The sequence below is a fragment of the Medicago sativa genome, chromosome 7 (genome assembly GCF_051527215.1).
Source record: "Medicago sativa cultivar Bolivia chromosome 7, Bolivia_mono, whole genome shotgun sequence".
Lineage (NCBI taxonomy): Eukaryota > Viridiplantae > Streptophyta > Magnoliopsida > Fabales > Fabaceae > Medicago > Medicago sativa.
In genome coordinates, this window is record NC_140755.1 from 20,333,859 (window position 1) to 20,355,506 (window position 21,648).

The 21,648-nt window shown below is 39.8% G+C and overlaps 1 protein-coding gene across 1 annotated transcript in view; it reads left to right on the plus strand.

Annotated features, from left to right (window-relative positions):
• LOC146904921 (uncharacterized) overlaps positions 1–19,557 on the plus strand; it is a 32,975-nt gene extending 13,418 nt beyond the window's left edge. Inside the window, exon 3 of the mRNA XM_085728394.1 lies at positions 19,219–19,557. Within this exon, the coding sequence (XP_085584520.1) occupies positions 19,219–19,557 (339 nt within the window). The remainder of the gene's footprint in view (positions 1–19,218) is intronic.
• Positions 19,558–21,648: the final 2,091 nt, after the last annotated feature.

Consider the following 21,648-nt stretch of genomic DNA (forward strand, 5'->3'; position numbering starts at 1 on the left):
CTACTTCTGAAGTTCCCTCTTCTGGAGCATTTTCGAAAATGAGCATCATATCGTCTTCCTCATTGTCTTCAGTGGGCTTACCAGCAATGGCTCTTACTTCAGCCAATTTATCTTTGTAGAACCTATCACAGTCTTCCAATCCCAAAGCCTTGAGCTTTTCATCTCTTTGATGAGTGTATTGTGCTTTTAGATCCTTTTTGTCTGCAATAAGTTCAGAAGCACGTTCATCAGCCATCCTTTTCCTTATTGGAGTCATCTCAACCATAGGACTCACAAGTTGAAGGGGAGCCTTCTTCTTCTTCAGCTTGGGATCAGCCTCTTCTTTTTCCATTTCTTCAAGAGCTTCCTCCAGCTGCTCTTGAGTGATTACCAAGTCTGCCTTACCTTTTCTTCTCTTCTGAGGAATAGAAGCAGCACCAATCTTCTGCATCTTTCCTTTATCCTTGATAGAAACAGGTTTAGCTTCAGACTTAGCAACTTTAGCAATAGCAGCTTCTGACTCAGTACTGGTTCTGGCCTTCTTTCCTTTAGTAGGAGCAGCATCAGATTCAGAACTAGTTCTGGCCCTTTTCCCTTTAGGTGCATCAGAGACAGCAGCTTCTGACACAGCAACTGCTTTGGCCTTCTTGCCTTTCCCTTTAGCAAGAGCAGCTTCCTCCTGAGACCTCGCATCTTCCTCCAAGACGTACTCAGCTACTAATCTAGCTAAGTGTTCAGGATTACTTTCCTTAACTATGGAAGGAAAGTCTCTGATAATCTCAGATTCTTTTGTGGTCAACTCCAACCATTTCTCATCTTTAGGAGCTGTCTTGAAAAAGTGCATTGAATGCAAAGTCTTGCTACTGATAGTCTTCTCTGCAGTAGAAACTTCGAAGCATTTATCAGAAGCATCCCTTGTTCTTCTCAACAAATCCAGCACTTTCCCTTGATAAAAGATCTCAGAGAGCAATCTTCCATAGGGCACTTGTTTCCTTCCTTTGACTGTGCTTTCATTAATAGCCCAGCAGAGATGATCCAATACATATCTTGGAAAGTTTATCTTTTCCAGATTGGTCATGAAATAGATTGCTAGCTTCTGTTGGTTGTTGGGTTGATCAGACCCACCTGCTCTTTGAAAGAAGCAATCATTGCTGAATTTCACCAACATTCTATTGTGAATCTCCATTTCAGAAGGCTTAGCATCTTTGTTTCCACCCAGAAGAGTGTTGTAGTAGTTTTGCAGAAGGACATCATCCTTTTTAACAATTTCTTGAAACCTTCCTTCTGCATCCATTCTACAAGCTTTAGCAACTATCTCCTCTGTGATGATTACAGGAATACCCATCACTTCAGACCTTATCTCAAGGCTACTGAAGGAAGTGGGATTCAACTCAATCTCCTTCTTTCCTTTCTTCGACCCAGCTGGTTTATCTGCTGCCTTCACAGGCTTTCTATTGACGATTTCAGCCCTTAACCAGAAATCTTTGACCAAGTTCACATATGTTGGCCCATTTAGCATGTTGAAGTAGCCAGACAGTTTCTGAGTTTCTACGTAGCCTTCCATGTCCACTTCGTACTTCTTGAGTGAAGTGAAGTCCACTGGTGATTCTACTTGGACGATTAAGGATTTCCATGGAATATCCATAGTCTTCTCTTTGTAGATGGACCCAGATTCTGATACGCTTTGCTTGTTTGATGTAGATTCTGAAACTTTTGAGCTTGATGATGCCATTTGATGATTGACGAAGATTTGAAGAAGATGAAGATTTTAGGGTTCTAAGGTTGAGAGAATGCGCTTACTTTGCAAGAGGTTTGAGAGCAAATGTGTTTGTTGTGAGTGAGTAGTGTGTGAATTGTCAAAGTGTTAAAAGTAAAACGATTGCAATTCAAAAGAGACAAACAAACATAACATTAATGACAAAATTGGGGGCGCGTGAAAAGTACTTTCAAAGCTATTAAATCATCATTGCCCTTTTAGTTATACACCAACACATACAGGCCACGTAAGAAGTTCACAGAGTGACTACCAAGTTAGTGGGCCAGAAGTTACTTTTTAAAAGGTAACTTCCAACGTTTCCACTAATTCAACTATTCAGAAGCAACAAATCCAGCTTCTAGACTTCAGATGCTGACGTCATCATCAGAAGCGAGTTTTCCTCAGAACCTCAATAAAGAGCTTCTGATGGACTACCGCTTCTGAACTAACTTCAGAACCTAAAATCCTATTCAGGAGCAAGCAAGCATTTAATCAGATACAAAGTGCATGTTCAAATTTTTCTTTATAAAATCAAATCTTTCAACAGTTAAAGGCTTAGTAAATATATCAGCCCATTGATTTTCAGTATCAATGAATTGTATATCTAAAATTCCTTTTTGAACATAATCTCTGATAAAATGGTGTTTGATTTCAATGTGCTTCGCTCTTGAATGCAAAATTGGATTTTTAGACAAACAAATAGCAGCAGTATTATCACAATAAATGGGAATACTGTTAGCAGTCATCTGATAATCTTCCAACTGATGTTTCATCCAGAGTAGTTGTGTACAACAACTTGCAGCTGAAATGTATTCTGCTTCTGCTGTAGACATAGCAATAGTTGTTTGTCTTTTGCTAGCCCAGGATATAAGATTATCACCCAGAAATTGACAATTGCCACTGGTTGACTTTCTTTCAATCCTATCACCAGCATAATCAGCATCACAGAATCCAATTAGCTTATAATCTAAGGATTTCCTATAAAGGAGTCCAAGATTAGTTGTTCCTTTCAAATACCTGAAGATTCTCTTGACAGCAGTCATATGAGATTCTTTAGGATCTGATTGGAATCTTGCACACAAGCAAACACTGAATAAAATATCTGGCCTAGATGTAGTGAGGTATAACAAAGAACCAATCATACCTCTATACAGCTTCTGATCTACTTTAGCTCCTTCATCTTCTTTGCTTAAGGTGCACGTAGGGTGCATTGGAGTGTTCATCACTTTACATTCTTCAAGTTTGAACTTCTTCAGAAGCTCCTTTGTGTACTTTGATTGATGAACATAGACTCCATCTTTGCATTGATTGATTTGAATGCCAAGGAAGAACTTCAGCTCTCCCATCATGCTCATTTCAAATTCATCCTGCATCAACTCAGAAAATTCCTTGCAAAGAGATGCATTAGTAGAACCAAATATTATATCATCAACATATATTTGCACAACAAGAATATCTTTCCCAAGGGTCCTTCTGAAGAGTGTAGTATCAACCTGTCCTCTTTTAAAGTCATTTTTGATTAAGAAATTACTTATTCTATCATACCAAGCTCTGGGAGCTTGTTTCAAGCCATATAGTGATTTCTTCAGTTTAAAAACATGGTCAGGATATTTAATATCCTCAAATCCAGGAGGTTGCTTGACATACACTTCTTCTTCTATGACACCATTTAGAAAAGCACTCTTGACATCCATTTGATATAATATTATGCCATGATTAACTGCATAGGAAAGAAGTAACCTGATTGCTTCCAATCTTGCAACTGGAGCAAACGTTTCAGTGTAATCAATGCCTTCTTGTTGACTATACCCTTGTGCAACAAGCCTGGCTTTGTTTCTTGTTACTTCACCTTGCTCATTCAGCTTGTTTCTGAATACCCATTTTGTTCCAATAATGTTCTTGTGCTGAGGTTTGGGTACCAGATCCCACACATCATTTCTTTGAAATTGATTCAACTCTTCTTGCATAGCTAGGATCCATCCATCATCTAAAAGTGCTTCATCAACTGTTGTAGGTTCAATCATTGAGATTAGTCCAATCATTGACTCCTCTTGTCTGAAATGTGATCTTGTTCTTCTTGGACTATCTTTGTTTCCAATGATTAGCTCCTCAGGATGTGAAGACTTGTGTTTGAATGTGTTTCTGGGAGGATCTGCTTGATGTGAGCCATCTTGTGCTTCATCAGAAGCAGCTTCATCTTGTGCTTCTGATGTGGGTTCAGCTTCTGGACTATCTTCAGACTCAGTTATCTGATCAGGTTCTGGAGTAGCTTCAGGAACCTGTATCTCTGCAGAACTTTCACCTTGCTTTGAAGTTTTATCTCCAAGCTCCTTGTCATCAAATTTAACGTGCATAGATTCTTCAACACAAAGTGTTTCTGAATTATACACTCTGTATGCCTTTGACCTTTCAGAGTAACCTAAAAAGATTCCCCTTTGGGCCTTGGCATCAAATTTCTTTAGGTAGAGCTTGTTGTTCAGAATGTAACATGTACATCCAAATTGATGAAAGTAAGAGATATTGGGTTTTCTTCCTTTAAAGAGTTCATATGCTGTTTTCTCCAAAATAGGTCTAATATAGATCCTGTTCTGAACATAGCATGCTGTATTCACTGCTTCTGCCCAAAAATGTTTTGGTAAATTGTTTTCATGAATCATGGTTCTGGCCATTTCTTGTAAAGTTCTATTCTTTCTCTCTACAACCCCATTTTGTTGTGGTGTTCTAGGAGAAGAGAACTCATGGAAAATTCCATGTTTTTCACAAAAAGCTTCAAATGGCTCATTTTCAAATTCTCCACCATGATCACTTCTGACTTTCAAAATTTTTGATTCTTTTTCAGATTGAATTTGAGTGCAGAAGCTACTGAATACATCACACGCAACATCTTTACTCTTTATGAATTTCACCCAAGTCCATCTGCTGTAATCATCAACAATGACTAATCCATATCTACTTCCATATAGGGATGCAGTACTCACTGGTCCAAATAAATCAATATGGAGTAATTCTAAAGGTCTGGAGGTTGAAACAATGTCTTTGGTTTTAAAAGATGATTTCACAATTTTCCCTCTCTGACATGCACCACAGAGTGCATCTGAATGATAGTCAATGTCTGGTAGCCCTTTCACAAGTTGTAACTTACTAAGCTTAGAGATTAACCTCCAGTTAGCATGTCCCAACCTTCTGTGCCACATCCATTTCTTATCATTCACTGATAGTAGGCAAATCACCTTCTGATCAGCCAGTTCAGAAAAATTGATTTTATAGACATTGTCAACTCTTTTTCCCTTGAACACAATGGATTTGTCTTCCTTGTTGATTACTGTACAGTTGGGTTTTTCAAAAAGCACATCATAACCATTATCACAAAATTGACTAATGCTCAAAAGGTTATGTTCAAGACCATCTACCAACCATACATTATTAATTGAGGTAGAGGAATTACCAATAGTTCCTGTACCTATGATCTTGCCTGACTGGTTGCCTCCAAATTTCACATTTCCTCCCTCTTTCATTGTTAGGCTGAGGAACATGGACTTGTCTCCTGTCATGTGTCTTGAGCAACCGCTGTCTAGGTACCATGATCTTTGCTTTGGCACTGCTCTTAGACATACCTGCATCATTGACATTTTTAGATTTAGGTACCCATTGTTCTATGGGTCCTGGAAGGTTAGTACTTAAGGCTTTACTCTTCACTTCTTGTACCTTGTGCTGTGAGTTGGGTTGCTTCTGATTAACCATCACCTTAGGTTTTGGTACTTCAGAAGCAGTAACTGTCTTCTTCTGAAACTTAGACTTCAGAACCCCAGATTTTGGTTTCACCAGACTCTGAGGAATAGGTTCTGATCTTTTCAGGATCCTAACCTTTGAAGTCTTGGAATCAGATTTGATCATAGCCTTTGACTTAGAGTTCTTTGGCTTTGAAATAATCTTAGCCTTAGAACTAGAAGCTTCAGGTTCTGATTGAACAACAGTTTCCAACTCAGCCCCTTCTGGTACAAAGAATGTTTTCAGACCTTCCTTGATGCATTCACAACAAGACTTTAGATTGGTTTTCTCAAGTTTCACCTCTGGAAAACCAATTCCTCTGCCATTGTTCTTGTAAATGCTATAAATCATAGAAGCTACTCTGCTTCTGTCAATGCCAGATATAATGAAATCTTCAAGAGCAATTTCATGATTACTTAAAGGTTTTCCATTACACTTTTCTTGTAGCTTCTGACATAAGAACCTGAGCTGATCTTCATATGTTTTACACATGAAGTCAAAGCCCCTAAGCCCTTGTTCAGAAGCTTTCAGATCCAATAGAGTTGATTTTTGCTGTTGTACCAAATCAGCATATTTTTCTTTTAAATCCTTCAACTCATTGGTTCTTACTTCAAAGTGTGTAAGAAGTTCTTTAAGTGACTCAACAAGTTCATCTCTGGGAATTTTGGAATATACCTCGTTTTCATCTTCTGAGTCTGAATCTGATCCAGCTTCTGAAGTTGCTGTTGCTACCAACCCAACAGCTACCTTTGCATCTTCATAAGCTTCCTCTTTATCAGATCCAGATTCACTACCCAAATCATCCCAGGTTGCCATTAAACTCTGCTTAATCTGCTTCTTGAATTTGCTTGGTTTGAATGTAGACCTCTTTGACTTGTCCTTTGACTTTTCTCTTTGAAGATCAGGGCATTCAGCAATGAAGTGTCCAGGCTTCTTACAGTTGAAGCATCCCTTCTGATCTTCTTTCTTTGAGCTTCTGGAGTTACCCCTTCTGGAGAGAAACTTTCTGTTCTTCTTGGCCAGATATTGAAGTCTGTTTGAGAGCATGGCCATTTCAGCAGCATCTGGTTCAGAATCTGAACTTGACTGTTCTTCCTCTTCAGATTCAACTACTTTGAGAGCTTTTGATGACTTGCCTTTGGATGGAAGAGCTATTGATTTACTCTTCTTAGTAGACTCATGTTCATTAAGACTTAACTCATGAACTTTGAGAGAACTAACAAGATCTTCGACACTTAAAGTGTTTAAATCTTTAGCTTCCTCAATGGCAGTCACTTTTGGTCTCCATCTGGCAGGTAAGCTTCTGAGTATCTTGCTTACATGATCAGAAGCAACATAGCTCTTCTTTAGAATCTGTAGCCCAGAAACTAAGGTTTGAAACCTTGAGTACATCTCCTCAATAGTTTCATCATCCTTCATCTTGAATAACTCATACTGATGTACAAGCAGGAGAGCCTTTGCTTCTTTGACCTTCTTGCTCCCTTCATAATTTGAACAGAGAGAAGCAAACATAGCTTTAGCAGTGGATTTGTCACTCATCTTCATATACTCTGCTTTGGGTATGGCAGTGACAAGGGCTCCTCTGATAATATGATGCTTCTTGTAAAGTTTCCTCAGTTCTGGAGTATGTTTCTTTCTATCCACAGCAGCTCCTTCTTCATCAAGGACTAAATCACCAACACCATCTTCCAGAATATCCCATAATTCTTCATCCAGGCTCATGATGTAACTGTAAAAGTTGGTCTTCCACCAAGAGAACTCTTCAGCATCTCCATTGAACTTTGGAACTTTTCCAACACTAGTTTTCTTACTATCACTATAATCATGTGAGACATGTTTATAGCTAGTATCACTAGAACCAGTAGGAGGAGGAGTAGACATGTTTTTCTCAGATCTTTGACTGTTGCACGGTTAAGTGTTACACAACAGACCAAGGCTCTAGATACCAATTGAAGGTGAGAAAAACACAAGAAGGGGGGTTGAATTGTGTTTTGAAAAATTCTTCGTTTCTCCTAAAAACTGAACACACTGATCAGAAGCTAGGTGAGACAGCTTCTGAAGTGATAATCAGAATCTAAATGCAGCGGAATAAAACAGAGAGAGAGAAGAAGAACGACACAAAGCAATTATACTGGTTCCTTCCACAATCCGGAAGTAGTCCAGTCCCCCTTGCACTTCCAAGGAGATTTCACTATGAGTAATATCTGATTACAAATGCTCAAGCACACAAGCAAGAGACTTCCTTTGCTCAAGCACACAAGCTAGAGACTTCCTTTGCTCAAGAACACAATCAAGAGACTTCCTGCTCAAGCACAACTGCAAGAGACTTCCTAACTAAACAAAATTACACAGAAAATTGTTTAAGGTTGAACACTTGATATACAATCAGAGGTGCTCACAAACAAATCAGATACAGACTCAATGAACTTAAGAATTTCTAAGATATGACTTTGAGACACAGAAATTCTAAGTGAATGCAGAACAATTTCAGCAGAGGTTTGGTACTTGTGAAAATCTTGTGAGTCTTTCGTTTAGCGTTCTTGCATTACCAATTCTCTAGGTCTTCACTCCTTTATATAGAGGTGTGAAAGAGACGTTATGAAATTGCCAGCACACCAAAGAGTCGTTAGTTGAAGCTTGATCTTTCACCAATGATCTTTTGCCTGATTTGGTTGTTGTCCTATGAAGAACCAATTTGAAATCCATTCCTTATCCAAAGGAACATATATGCAGGCGAGACCGTATTCTGGAGCTGTTTTCTTGTCTTGAAGCGTGGACACAAAACAGAGTAGTGGAGAACGTGGTTGTACAATTCGTACAAAGTACAATGTCAACGCTTTCGTCCAAAATGCAAGCACAAGCCTTCAAACATCTTTGAAATGACCGTTGCAAAATTCCACTAATCCTTTGTTTGTGTTTTCGAATCCAATGGACAGCTTTTGCATTGATAATTCTTCAATTCTTGAATCTTTTGCAAATCCAGTTGAGATTCAGCTTCTGGTGAAATAGCTTCTGATGAGGCAGCTTCTGATGATATGACTTCTGCAGCTTCTGATGACGCAGCTTCTGATGATGTGGCTTCTGGACCTCTTGTCTTCAGAAGCACTATTCTTCAGGAGCAGCTTTACTTCAGGAGCGCTATTTCTTCAGGAGCAGCTTGACTTCAGGAGCGCTTTGCCTTCAGAATCATCTAAGCTTCATTTTCTTTTGCTCTTTATTTGCTCATTCAGAACCAATGATGATGTGACTTTATAATTATGGTCCTGTACACTTGAACAAATATTAGCTAGTCCAATTTACAATTTTTAATACCTTGTTATCATCAAAACTCTTTAAGGTTCATTGTTAAACACATTTTGTTCCAACAGATTTTAGAAAAATGTTTTTCATGCTGATTTTTGAAATTAATAAGAAAATACAGATGTTTTGGTTTTTTCTGGCATTACCATTATTTCCAAGAAAAAGGTACTAAAAAGTAGAAAACAAAGAGTCGTGAGAAAGACGGCAACTTTTATTGATAACGGCAATGCCGAAACAAACATGCTCTTACAAGGATATCACTTTCGCCTTGGGCAGAGCGAGATGATTGTTATTTTGAAAACGAAGAAAAACATGAGCAACAAGACACATTACATGGAAGCATGCATGACAAAAGGAACATCAATGGCCTCCCAATTTCTCACGGTGCCTCCTGGTACAACAAATATAGGCACATAACTACTTTCAGCAGCATCTTCAGCAATAGCATTGATAAACCCAGCACTATAGAAAGTTCCTGTCGAGACGCCGGAAGTTGGGGAGAACCCAAGGCCCTCTTTACGCTTATTCTCCAAAATCTGTATCACTTTGCCCCAGCCAGCAGCTTGCCCTTCTTGAATAGCTTTCTGGGCGTCTTTCAATGAAGCCATACTAGCACCAGCTCTCCGGGGTTCCGCACCTTCAACAGTCAAGCCTTGAAATGATGTCCCTTCAGCGGACCCTCCTTCAACACAAGAGAAAGATGACACTTGGCTAACCAGATATGCTTCTTCACCATGTACAGTGACAAGCTTACCATTCCTCACAAACTTGAGCTTCTGGTGCAGAGTAGAAGTTACTGCCCCAGCATCGTGAATCCATGGTCTTCCGAGGAGACAACTGTAAGAAGCATTGATGTCCATGACCTGAAAAGTGATCTGGAATGTCTCAGGACCAATGGTAATTGGTAGATCTACCTCTCCAAGAACATCCTTACGAGATCCATCGAAAGCCTTAACCAAATAGCTACTTCCCCTTAGAGAGAGTCCATGATGACTCAACTGTATCAGTGTAGACTCAGGCATTACATTTAAGGACGATCCAGTGTCCACCAGCACATTGGATATCATGTCAGACTTGCAGTGCACTGAGATATGCAAAGCCAAATTGTGGTGCTTCCCTGCTTCGGGGAGCTCATCGTCACCAAACCCCAAGTTATTGCAAGCAGTAATGTTACCCACTATTCCATTGAACTGATCCACGGAGACTTCATGGTCAACATAGGCTTGTTCCAGCACTTTCATTAACACTTTCCTGTGAGCTTCTGAGCTCAAAAGCAGAGACAAGATGGATATTTTTGACGGAGTTTGCAGCAGCTGTTCAACAATCTTGTAATCGCTCTTTTTAATAAGCCTCAGAATTTCGTCCAAATTAGACTCTTCAATGGACTGGCCTGATGGGCCGGTGTTCTTGTCAATAGGAGGAGCAACTGGTGGAGTTATTGTAGCAACATGTGTAACTACCTTCTTTTGGAACAAAGGTGGACGGACTTTTCCGCTTCTCAGAGCAGTAATTTCACCAGCAACATTATCAACCGTAGCTGGGGATACTAGAGGCACTTCCACTCCATTCTCAATCATGGTTGCATCATACTTGTAAGGGATTGCGTTTGTAGAGGCATAAGATACCGGACCAGGTAATCTAATCACTAAGGGTTCGACATTCCTTGTCTGGGACATACTTTCAGTGGGAGAATCATGAAACACTGGCACAATCACACAAATGTCACTGGCAATCAAGTGCTTATCATCCATTAAACTTTGTATGTCACCTTGCACCATACAACAACCCATAGGATTTTGCAGACATTTTGAACAAGAAGCGTGATCGTGATTAAACAAAGAAGCCTGGCAAAGTTTGACATGTAGTGGCATCAAAGGGGTAGCAACATTACGGACATCTAAAGTGGGAGCCTCTCTAGGAACACGAACTCCTTCGAAAGCCTCGATCATGTCAACGGCAGCATGGTTTGGAAGTGGATTGTCAAGAACATGAGGAACACTATTTTCAAAAGTCAACCGTCCTCTGTCTATCAGATCTTTTACCACATATTTCAGAGCGTAGCAACCCTCAACATCGTGGCCTTGAGCGCCTTGATGGAATTCACATGTGAGATCCTGTCGGAACCTGGGAGGCAATGGTGTAGGCGGGGGCTTGCCTGGTCTGGTGATGCAGTGGCCCTTAGCAAGTAGAGTTGGGAGCAGATCAGCATACCGCATTGGTATTGGTGGGAAATAAGTCTTGGGCCGAGGACCCTGTTGTTGCTGCACTTGCTGTTGAGCAGGAGGCTGCTGTTGTACTTGTTGAGCAATGGCATTAACGGGCACTGGCGGTTGACCCGGTGGCAGAGGATATTGCTGGTAGAATTGTGGGAAGAAAGGATGTTGAGAGTACTGCATGTATTGGTAAGGCAAAGGTAACTGAGCAGCAGCTGTAGGCTGGTTACCAGATACCATCCCTACTTCGGAATCTTTCTTCTTATGGTGGCCATTACCATACTTCTTAGGTGCACTAGCTGAAGATTCCCCCTTTTCAAGAACAATGATGCCTTCTCTGACAGCCTCCTCTAGACGAGTTCCCATAGTAACCATATCGAAGAAATTATTCGGAGCAGAGACTATCATCCTTTCAACATATTCCTTCTTCAGAGTTTTCAGGAATGTATGTGTCAGTTTTTCCTCATCAACCGAGGAGAAACACGGGCAGCTGCCCCTCTCCACCTCTGAGCATATTCACGGAAGGTTTCATCCGAATTCTGAGACAAAGACTTAAGAGAATCCCTATTTGGCTTCAAGCGGGTGTTAAACTCATAATGATTTTCAAAAGCAGCAGCAAGTTCCTCAAAAGTATGGATATTGTCTTTGATCAAACCAGTGTATCAGTCTGCCGCATCTTCCATCAAGCTATCCTGGAAGCAGTGGATCATCAGCGCATCATTCTCTACGTAGTTGGCCATGTTTCGAACGTACCGAATGACATGGCTATGTGGACAAGAAGTTCCATTGTATTTGTCAAAATCTGGCACTTTGAACTTCTTAGGAACCTCAAATCGGGATACTGGGCATAGATCACGAGCCTTAGCAGAAACACCGTTCCCACGGCTAGCTTTGACCTCACGGAGTTCTCCGGCTAGCTCTCTTAACTGTTTTCTCATAGCCTCCATTATAGGGTCCTGTCCACGCGGAGTGTCAACATCGATTACCTGTTGTACAGTGTGTACAATAGGATCGGTAACAGCAGTAGTCACTTGAGGCATAGAGGTAGACGTAGGAGTAAAAGTTGTCACAGGAATCTGTCCTTGATTGCCAATACCAGAAATACTAGCCGCAGTATTAGAAGCATAGAAAGCTGAGAGTCCATAAGGGCGTCCATTGGGCATAACAAACCGAGCATCAGACATCACAGTAGATAGTGGGATAGATGGAATCACTTCAGTAGAAGCTGGGACAGATGTGGCTGGTTGCTCTTGTGCAGCCATCATAGTGGACATAGCGTCATGAGCCTTGGCCAAGTCTTCTTTCATAGCAGCCAATTCGGCACGGAGCTGAGCATTTTCTTCTTCAAAGTTAGCCATGTTTCTTCTCCTGTAAAATCTTGTCTGATGAACTCTATCTGGTTGGTAAACCTTACGAGCACGAGCCACTTTTCAGACTGCGGAAGAAGAACCAGGAGGCAATGAGCACGAGAGAAGTCTTTTGTGACCAATGAATGCACATGATGCATGAGATGTGTTAATGCATATGCAAAAAGACTCTTTTTTGTGTTATCGAAGGGTTTTAGACAAATTAGAAACTTGTAAACATTACTAAATGATTGAAACATCAAAATTAGACAAAACAATCAAACATCACAGAGTCTTACAAAATAATTCCCTTTGAAATACTAAGCCAAGGGATAGACTTTGAAATGTAAAACATCAATAACAACTGGAAATAACAACAGGAAACAGAAATCCTCAAGCATAGGAAGTGGAAGGATCATCCTCAGACTCAGACCCAGACTCATAGCTGCAGTATCGGGCATAGAAGTTACGGGCACCTCTAGCCCTCTTGGAGTCCCTCATAAGCAACTTATCCTTTTCTTCAATTTCCTTCCTAGCTTTAGCCAACTCTTTCTTCAATGTCAACACCTCATGAGTCTTCTGTTCATCTTTTCCATCCAAAGTCATGATCAAATTCTCAGCCTCATAGTATCTAGTCTTCCACTGATGCTTCTCTCGGCTCTCCATAGCTAGGTGCTCCTGATACATCTCTTGAGTAGGCGAGAGTAGAGGCAAAGGCATGGTTGGAATAGATGCAGACACATATCTCATGGCGGGGTAAGGCATACCAATCTTCTCAGCTTGGTTTATCACCCACTGCGTATAGGCCTCATGAGCAACACCGGACCTTACACCCATATGATTCACCTCTTTCTTCCGAAGCTTAGACCAAGCTTCTATGAAATCTTCTCTTATTCCTGTGGGTGCATTGGAGTAATGGAAGAAGTAAGGAGATGAAGTAAAATTGATGGGCTTCTCTTTCATCGGGAAACCAAATTGTCGCAAGGCGAGCTCCGGGTTGTAGTTGATTCCACCCCGGGTACCAAGAAGAGGTACATTATAACAGCCCGGTGGGCCCCTTGCAAGGCAAGGCACTGCACCCCCCGCACTACACTGTTACTCACAAGCTTAATCACTAGCCCCCTCACCATACTAGTTTTTTGCCTCCCGTGGGAATCGAACCTAGTACCTGGGGATAAGTACTACTTCAATGCATTCCCACTACCAATTGAGCTACTAGCTCAATTGGTAGTGGGAATGCATTGAAGTAGTACTTATCCCCAGGTACTAGGTTCGATTCCCACGGGAGGCAAAAACACTAGTATGGTGAGGGGGCTAGTGATTAAGCTTGTGAGTAACAGTGCAGTGCGGGGGGTGCAGTGCCTTGCCTTGCGAGGGGCCCACCGGGCTGTTACATACATTAAGAAACTTCCCACCACCGAAGATGATTTCCTTGACTCTAGCAGCGGGAGTGAGCCAAACCACTTCATTAGGGGTGAGAGCCATGATCCTCTGTGAAATATTCCAATTCTCTGGATTATCATGGAAAGACTTCGGGAGGTGCGAAATAAACCACCTATAGAGGAGAGGTACGCAGCAAAGGATGTATCCACGACCCTTGCCGGATCGATCGTGAATAGCATGGTATGTGTCAGCTAGCATTCATATCCACGAAGCCATCAAGATTCGGAAAGAGAATAAGCCCATAGATGAGGAGTGCAAGAATAGCCTCAAGAGTGTCCTGACAAGTGGTTTTGAGGTTGGCTTTCTCAAGTAGATACTCCAAAGTGAACCCTCGGATGTGAGCCTTAGCGACAAGATTCTTGGAGACATCGGTGGTCTTGAGATAAAGGTCTTTAGCAATAACCAATGGAGTAGGAGGATTCTCAAGTCCCGCGAAGGGTACCCCCTCAGCAATAGATAGATCCATCAAGCAAGAATAAGCCTCGAGTGTGGGCACTAACTGAAAGTCGGGAAAAGTGAAGCACCGATAGTCCCGATCATAGAATTGCACTAGAGTGTGCACAAGCTTCTCATCCACTTTAGTCTAGAGAAGAGTAAGTAAGGCCCCGTAACGATTTCGGAAACCAGTCGGATCCTCGATCTTGAGTGCCAAATCTCTCAAACTAGCCAAATCCACTTCCTTGAACTTGTAGGACTTAGTCTTCTTCATTCCTACAATGTTTACAAATTCAATTCGTCTAAGCCCTTCGATAAATGCATGGAAAAAAGTTTATGCATGTATGCATGATCACATTCAAGTACGGAGAAAACATGGTGGGTTAAAATTCAAGGTCAAGGAGTTATGGGTGGACACGGTGTCCGGTGAATCTAGGGCTTTGGATAATAGTAACCGGGTTCTAAAAAGTTCCCAAGTCGCAACCTCTCCGACGTATATCACGGTGCCACGAGACGAACACTCGCTCCATGATTATCCGTAAGAAGGTCTAACTTGAGCGTAGTATCGCGTGACGACTAAAACTCGAGACAACACTCGGTCTAGCCTCCGCACTACATCCTAGAAAATGGCCATGGATGGGTTCGGTTATCTACGGTTCATAGCGTCATAGAACAATTAGAAGTAAAGTGCCTAAACGCGACAACACGCGCCGACAACATCACCCCCAAAATGCCTCAGCTACGTGGGATTGATCGCATAATCCAATACACGAGGCAACCCTCGAAATGAATTGTCGATTATATCCCCCCTAAATCCTAAGTTCACTCAGCCCGGGTGTAAGACTTTTGATATTCTCACCCCACACGTTTGCAAGGATTTAAACATTTATTCACATAAGAAAGCAAAAAGAAGCAAGTAAAAGCAAAAGCGCAAGCGTGGAAATAAAGACTAGGCGTAACTCTCGAATCTCCCCAGTGAAGTCGCCAACTGTTTTATCTTGGTTTTTCGGGTGTCAAACATTGATTACGTTTGAACCTTTTAACCTTTGATATCTCATTTTTTCTTGGGAAGGGAAAAAATAAGCAAAACCCTTTGAGAATCGAGGTCCGGGAGTTGTTTTTGCTACGGGAAGGTGTTAGGCACCCATAACGGCTATAGTATCCTATAGGAACCGTCTTTACTTTCTACGCGCGCGCTTTGTTTTTAAATGCTATTTGAAAAAATAATATTTACACCTAAGAGTTTTCTAAGTGAGAATTGGAGGGAGAAGAAGATGTTTGAATTTTTATTTTATTTGAATTGAAGGAATATTGTTTCCTTGCCTACGTACCCTTTTAAGGGATCAAATCCACCGTAGTTCTCTTCCAAAAATGTTTTTGTTTTTGTTGATTGATTTTAAGTTTGAAAATTGGAATTTTGAAGAATGAGAGAGAGGCCTCAAGGGCATAAGATTGTGAAATTGTGAGGTTGAATTAGTTATTTTGCAAAAGAAAGTCAAAGTATGATTAAAATTCATTAAGGTTTTATTTAAAAAAGAAAGGGAAAATCAATGGGAATTTGGACCCCAGGGTTTATTTAGAAAATCATTTGAGTGATGTTGTTCATATTTTTTTGGAAAAGAGAATTTTTCTAAGTATCGCGATTCCTAAGCATACATCTAAATATGCATTCCCTAAGCATACATCTAAAGTAACCATGTGATGTGTGTGCATGTGTCGGTGCTTGTGTCGGTGTACATCATTAGTGTCCATTGTCCTTTACATCATTTGCCTAAATACAAACTACTTCCCTTTGTGAGAACTTAGTCTCACATAAAATGAATTAAAGCCAAAACAAAGTGCAATAGGAAGGAAATGGGGAATGAAGTGAAGATGATGAGGGATGCTTATGAAACAATGAACAAAGTGGTTAGTGACAATAGGCATAGGATGATAAGAAAATAGGCAAGGAAAAAGGCATAATAACATGGTAAAATGGCAAGAAAAAGTGACAAAGTACACCTAACAAAATACCAAAATCCCAAGCAAGCAAAAGACTCATAACCCTCACATTATGACATTTTCCAAAGAGTTTTAAGCTCAGCCCTAATGTGAGAGTTACAAGAGAATCTCAAGCCAAAAAGTTATGGTACATTCTTAGGTCTATTTTGCACTCAATCACATGTTAAAATTCAAGTAACTTGCCATATAAGAAACTAGTTATCATATATCACAAACAGCACCAAATACACTAAACCAGGGACAAACATATCACAAAATTGATTCATCAAGTATCAATCATTATGAGATCAAGTATTGGAATCAAATTATGCAAAGAAAACTTCACAAATGTTGACAAAAGGCACCAAAACATCACAAGCAAGATCGCCTATGTTTTTATATCCATTTTTCATATCAAAAATTCATAGGAAACTAGTATTAAACATCAAGTATGATTGCAAGAAAATTCACAAGATTTTAGAGATTTTAACAAGATTTTTTGACAAGAAATGGAAAAGAAATGAATCAACAAAAGAACAAAATATTTTCTCATTTTTGATGAATACTTAACATATAAATACATCAAGATTCATCAAAAAATATCAAGAAAATGATTTGAACAATCTTTAAGCATTTTTAAGGGTTTTTTAATGAGACAGAGGTGTAAAAAGTATTAGGCAGCGTAGAGATAGCAAGAAAAACATAAGAATGTAAAGCCTGCACAAGAAAAGAGCCCAGGCCCAAGGGAAAGTGGATCCTGGATCATCCAAACGTATCAGGGACGTTGGATTGATCCAGTTCCTAAAACCCTAGATCAGACGGTGCAAACACAAGGTCCAGGAGTGAACCAGACTGGTTCAGGTGAACCGGACTGGTTCATGCTCCTTTAAAAGCTCAAGAGGCCGGTCCAAGGCCATTTCCCACTTCTCTTTCTCTCTTTTCTCTCATCCTAGTGAGAGAAGCTCTCACTTCTCTCTTCCTTTCCGTCGTCTTCTCCGACGAACACAAACGGAAGAGGTGCGGTGGCTCGCCGGTGGCGCCGCCGCACCTGAACATCTTTTCTGAAAATCTTTACACCGTTGTGTTCGTCTTTGCTTCCTTTTCATGATTCTGAAACTTATTTTTCGAAATGAGGCCTAGATGTGAACAGATCTACGCTTGAATCTTACGGTTTTTAGGTTTTCAAAACTTTTCGTAACTTCTTGAAAGGAAACCCTAATCTACACTATTTTCTTCACTGATTATGATTATGAGCTTGGATTTACAAAATAAACGGTGAATCTTTGAAGATTTACATTTTTAGGGTTTCGTTTCAAACTTTTTCGAATCTTTTCAAAGTTCTTCTACGATTCACTGTTTATTTGTGTTTGTGGATCTTCGTTGAGATTTTGCGATGAAAAACGAAGGAGTTTGGAGGAATACCTGGTTTTAATTCGGAGATTCGAAGAAAAGATCCTTGCGAATGCTTCTGGTGAGTTCTTGAACTGAAAATAAATCAGTTATTCTCTTCTTCTTCTTCACTGATGTGATTCTGCTTCGATCTCTCTTCTTCTCACCTCTCTGAACTGTGATCGCACAATTCTTTTGAATTTGTGGTTGGATTGCAGTTCCTCCAGTTCAATGATGAAGATTCGAACTCGAATCTCTGAGAACTGCAACGAATTTGCTTCAATTCGATCCAATTCCTTGTTCTAGAAATTTAGGGTTTGATGAATTGGGGATGAATTTCTGGGTTTCTTTTGTTTTTTATCGTAACTGCCAAGAGAGAGAATGTGTGATTCTGTTTCTGTGATTGTAATGAGTTGGCATTTTTAATGGTGATTGTGATGATTGGATCCTTTTATAGCTTGACATGTGTATTTGATAGCCAATAGGTGCTTGCCCCGTTGAATTGGACACTGGACTTGACTTTGGGACCAATCTGCAAATTATGAAAACCTAAAGGACTAATCTGCAAATTAAAAGGACTAATCTGCAATTTAAGTGAAAGGACTTAAAAAATGAAAACTTGCGAAATTTTGAGGGCTGAAATGAAAAGGGACTATTCTGTAATTTTTAGAAAAAGGACTAAAAACACAAGTTTTAAACAATAAGGACCTGAATGCAATTTTCAAAACTTCGAAGGACTAATATGCAAAAAGGACTAAAAAGTAAAATTAAAAATGAATTAAAATTGGTAATTGAAAAAAAACTTAAAGTGAAACAAAAATAAAAAACACAAAAAGGACTAAAATGAACCAACTACTTAAATGAGGTACTTCAAAGTAACCTCTCTCTGTCAAAATTTCACGTGAAATGACCAAAATGCCCCTAGGGACTGAAACGACTCAAAATGACTCAAATGCAATTTTATACTGGTTTTCTATCAGGGAATTAAAGCAAGAGTTTATACAAGCAAATTAAAAGACTCAGAGACAATTTTTAGAGATTAAACAGAGTTTTAACACAGGAAAAGACTGAAATGCCCTTAGGGGCTAAACTGACTAAAAATGACTCAAATGCAATTTTTGAAATAGACTTTAACATGAGATTGAAACAAGGACTTATTCAAACCATTTGTAAAGACTCAAACAATTTTCAAGGACTAAAATGAATTTGGAGGCAGGAAATGACTAAAATACCCTTTTTCATGAATTTTGCAAATAACATTGAAATGAGATGCAGAGAAAGATGCAATTGATCAGAGACACATCACATGACTTGAAATGCAAGAAAGATGTTTTTGGATGACTTGGAATGCAAGAAAACATAGACAAATACACAGTTGAAAAGATTTTTAAAGCTAAATTGAGAGATAAAGCAGAGTAAAATGTCAGTGTAAAATAATAGCAAATTGGCAATAGACATATATCAAAGATGGAAAAATATTTTGAGCAAGTATTTTTAGGTCCAAAATTAGGGTATAACAGGGGAGTGGGTGTGGAGACGCCGTCTGTTAGCGTGGGAGGAGGAGAGTGTTAGGGAGTGTTCTTTTCTATTACATAACATTGTTTTGCAGGATACTGTCAGTGACTATTGGAGGTGGTTGTTAGATCCTATTCATGTTTACTCGGTGCGGGACACATATCTGTTTATCACACATTCAGGTGACATGGTGGATAGGAATTTTGTGGATGACGTATGCCACAGGCATATCCCTTCAAAGGTGTCTCTCTTGGTTTGGCGACTCCTTCGCAATAGACTGCCGACGAAAGATAATTTAGTACGGCGGGGTGTTCTTCATGCTAATGATATCACGCGTGGAGCAGCTGGGTGTGACAGTAATGAAACAACATCACATTTGTTTCTTAGCTGTGACAATTATTGTGAAGTTGGTCCAATGTTTGGAACTGGTTAGGTATCTCTTCTGTTACTTTGGTTGATCTTCGACAGCATTTTATGTAGTTTACTTTGATGGCAGGTTTGCCTCGAGCTTCTCATTTATTTCTGAGGGAAATTTGGTTTGCTACTATTTGGGTTATTTGGAAGGAAAGGAACAACCGTATATTTCAAAACATGGTCTCTACTTCTGCTACTCTAACAGAAAAAGTTAAACTAAATTCGTTTCTCTGGCTAAAATCAAAGCAGGCTTCATTCACTTACAACTATACAGACCGGTGGCGACATCCGCTACTCTTTATGGGAGTTTAGCTATCATTTATTTTACTGTGTTGTTTGTGCTCTTTCTTTAAGGATTATGTGACTTTGTAAATTTGCCGGTGGTTCTCCTTTTGCACACCTTGTGCAGGATGCATCACCGTGGTTATATGGAAATCTCATTTTGATTTGTTCAAAAAAAAAAAAAGAATCCTCTCCATTTGTTAACTTCTCCATTTCTTCCATTTGTTGCGATAAAAACAAAAAAGTTTGAAAAAACGTATAAAATAATTAATGATGGTGGGAGCCACTTAATAGTATGAGTTACTATCTGTGGAGCCCGGATATAAAATATGATACTGCACCGATACGCCGATACGAAAAATTTTCAAAAATCAAGATTATGACCATTGTAGGCTAATACAACTGCTACAAAACTATCCTCTCTATGAAAATTTAAACAAAAATATTGATATTCCTAGTTATTCTCTTACATCTGAACCAACTATCCCGTATCTGCCAAGGCAGCTTTGCAGGTACTCTTTTGGGCACAAGTCCTCATTCCGGCTGAGTTAAAGCTAGTCGGCTTCTCTTTTTTTACCTGTTTCTTCTTCTTTATCTCTGCCTTATTGCTCTCTGAGAGACATGGATAATGCTGCTCAAAGTCTGATATGTTGGATTCTGCATTGTCATGTTTGAGAGTGTCTTCCACCTCCTCTTCTATTTCATCCCCCCAAAATTTGGAAAGAATCTGCACACTCTTTAAGGTTGCAGCATAGTGTAGAGAGGATTTGGCAGCAGAAACCAAGGTTTGGCTTGAAGGGAGCTTGTCACTTGTTAAACTAGCATAATTGGTAGTTATAGGTTGCAGGATAGGAGTAAGCACTGGAGTATCTACCCAAGCTTTCAACTTGTCTGGATCCACAGCTCTAACTGATGTAGTAGGTATGACACGGGGAATGACCACCTCCCATCATTTAGCTTCATCTGTTGATCATTGTTGCTACCCATAATCTCCGAGGGTCTAGCTTGAGAAGAAGCAGACGCCTCTATATTGATAGGGCTTACTGACACAGCACCCTCATCTAGGATATTCGTTGAAATGTCCCAACAGCTTCCCGCCTACCAAAAGGAACAACCAAGTTATCGGACCACACAGACGTATCCTTCGCGTATCTGGGACGTATCGGAAACGTATTGGATAATTATCAACATGCATCTTCACTAATTTTCTCTAGTGTTCTCATCCCAGATACATTCCATAGTGGACTGATTCAATATCATTTGTTTTAACAAACAACTCCTCTAGTGATGCTCAATGTGCAGTCACTGGTAGCTAAATACTCATTTGAAAGATGTTCAATTTTATATCTTGTACAATTTAAGTACAATAGATTACTCCTAATGAAGTAATCCTAGAGTCATAGTCTTCTTAAGGCATATCATGACTCTTTCTATAGCATGACAATGCTTCTCATCCGTCTACTAGTAAACTTGCACAAGAGTTTCACGACATCGGCAATGTCGGGTCTAATACATTCAGTGGCATACCTAAGTACTGTCAATGATGCTCGCATATTCTGTTTTTCTAACCCCATCTCAGGTGTTCTTACACTTAGATCATAATATATGATTGCAAGTTTACGGTTAAATAATTACATTTCCTTAAGATTTTCTCAACTTTGTGAGTTTCATCAAAAAAGGTTCTCTTTTTTTTATCTAGTAATCTTGAATCTAAGAATTATTTCACCTTTGTCTAGGTCTTTCTTATCAATGTTGTTGATAAACAATGATTTCACATAATTCATAACATGAATTTTTAAACCAAATATGAGCAAGTCGTCTTCATAGA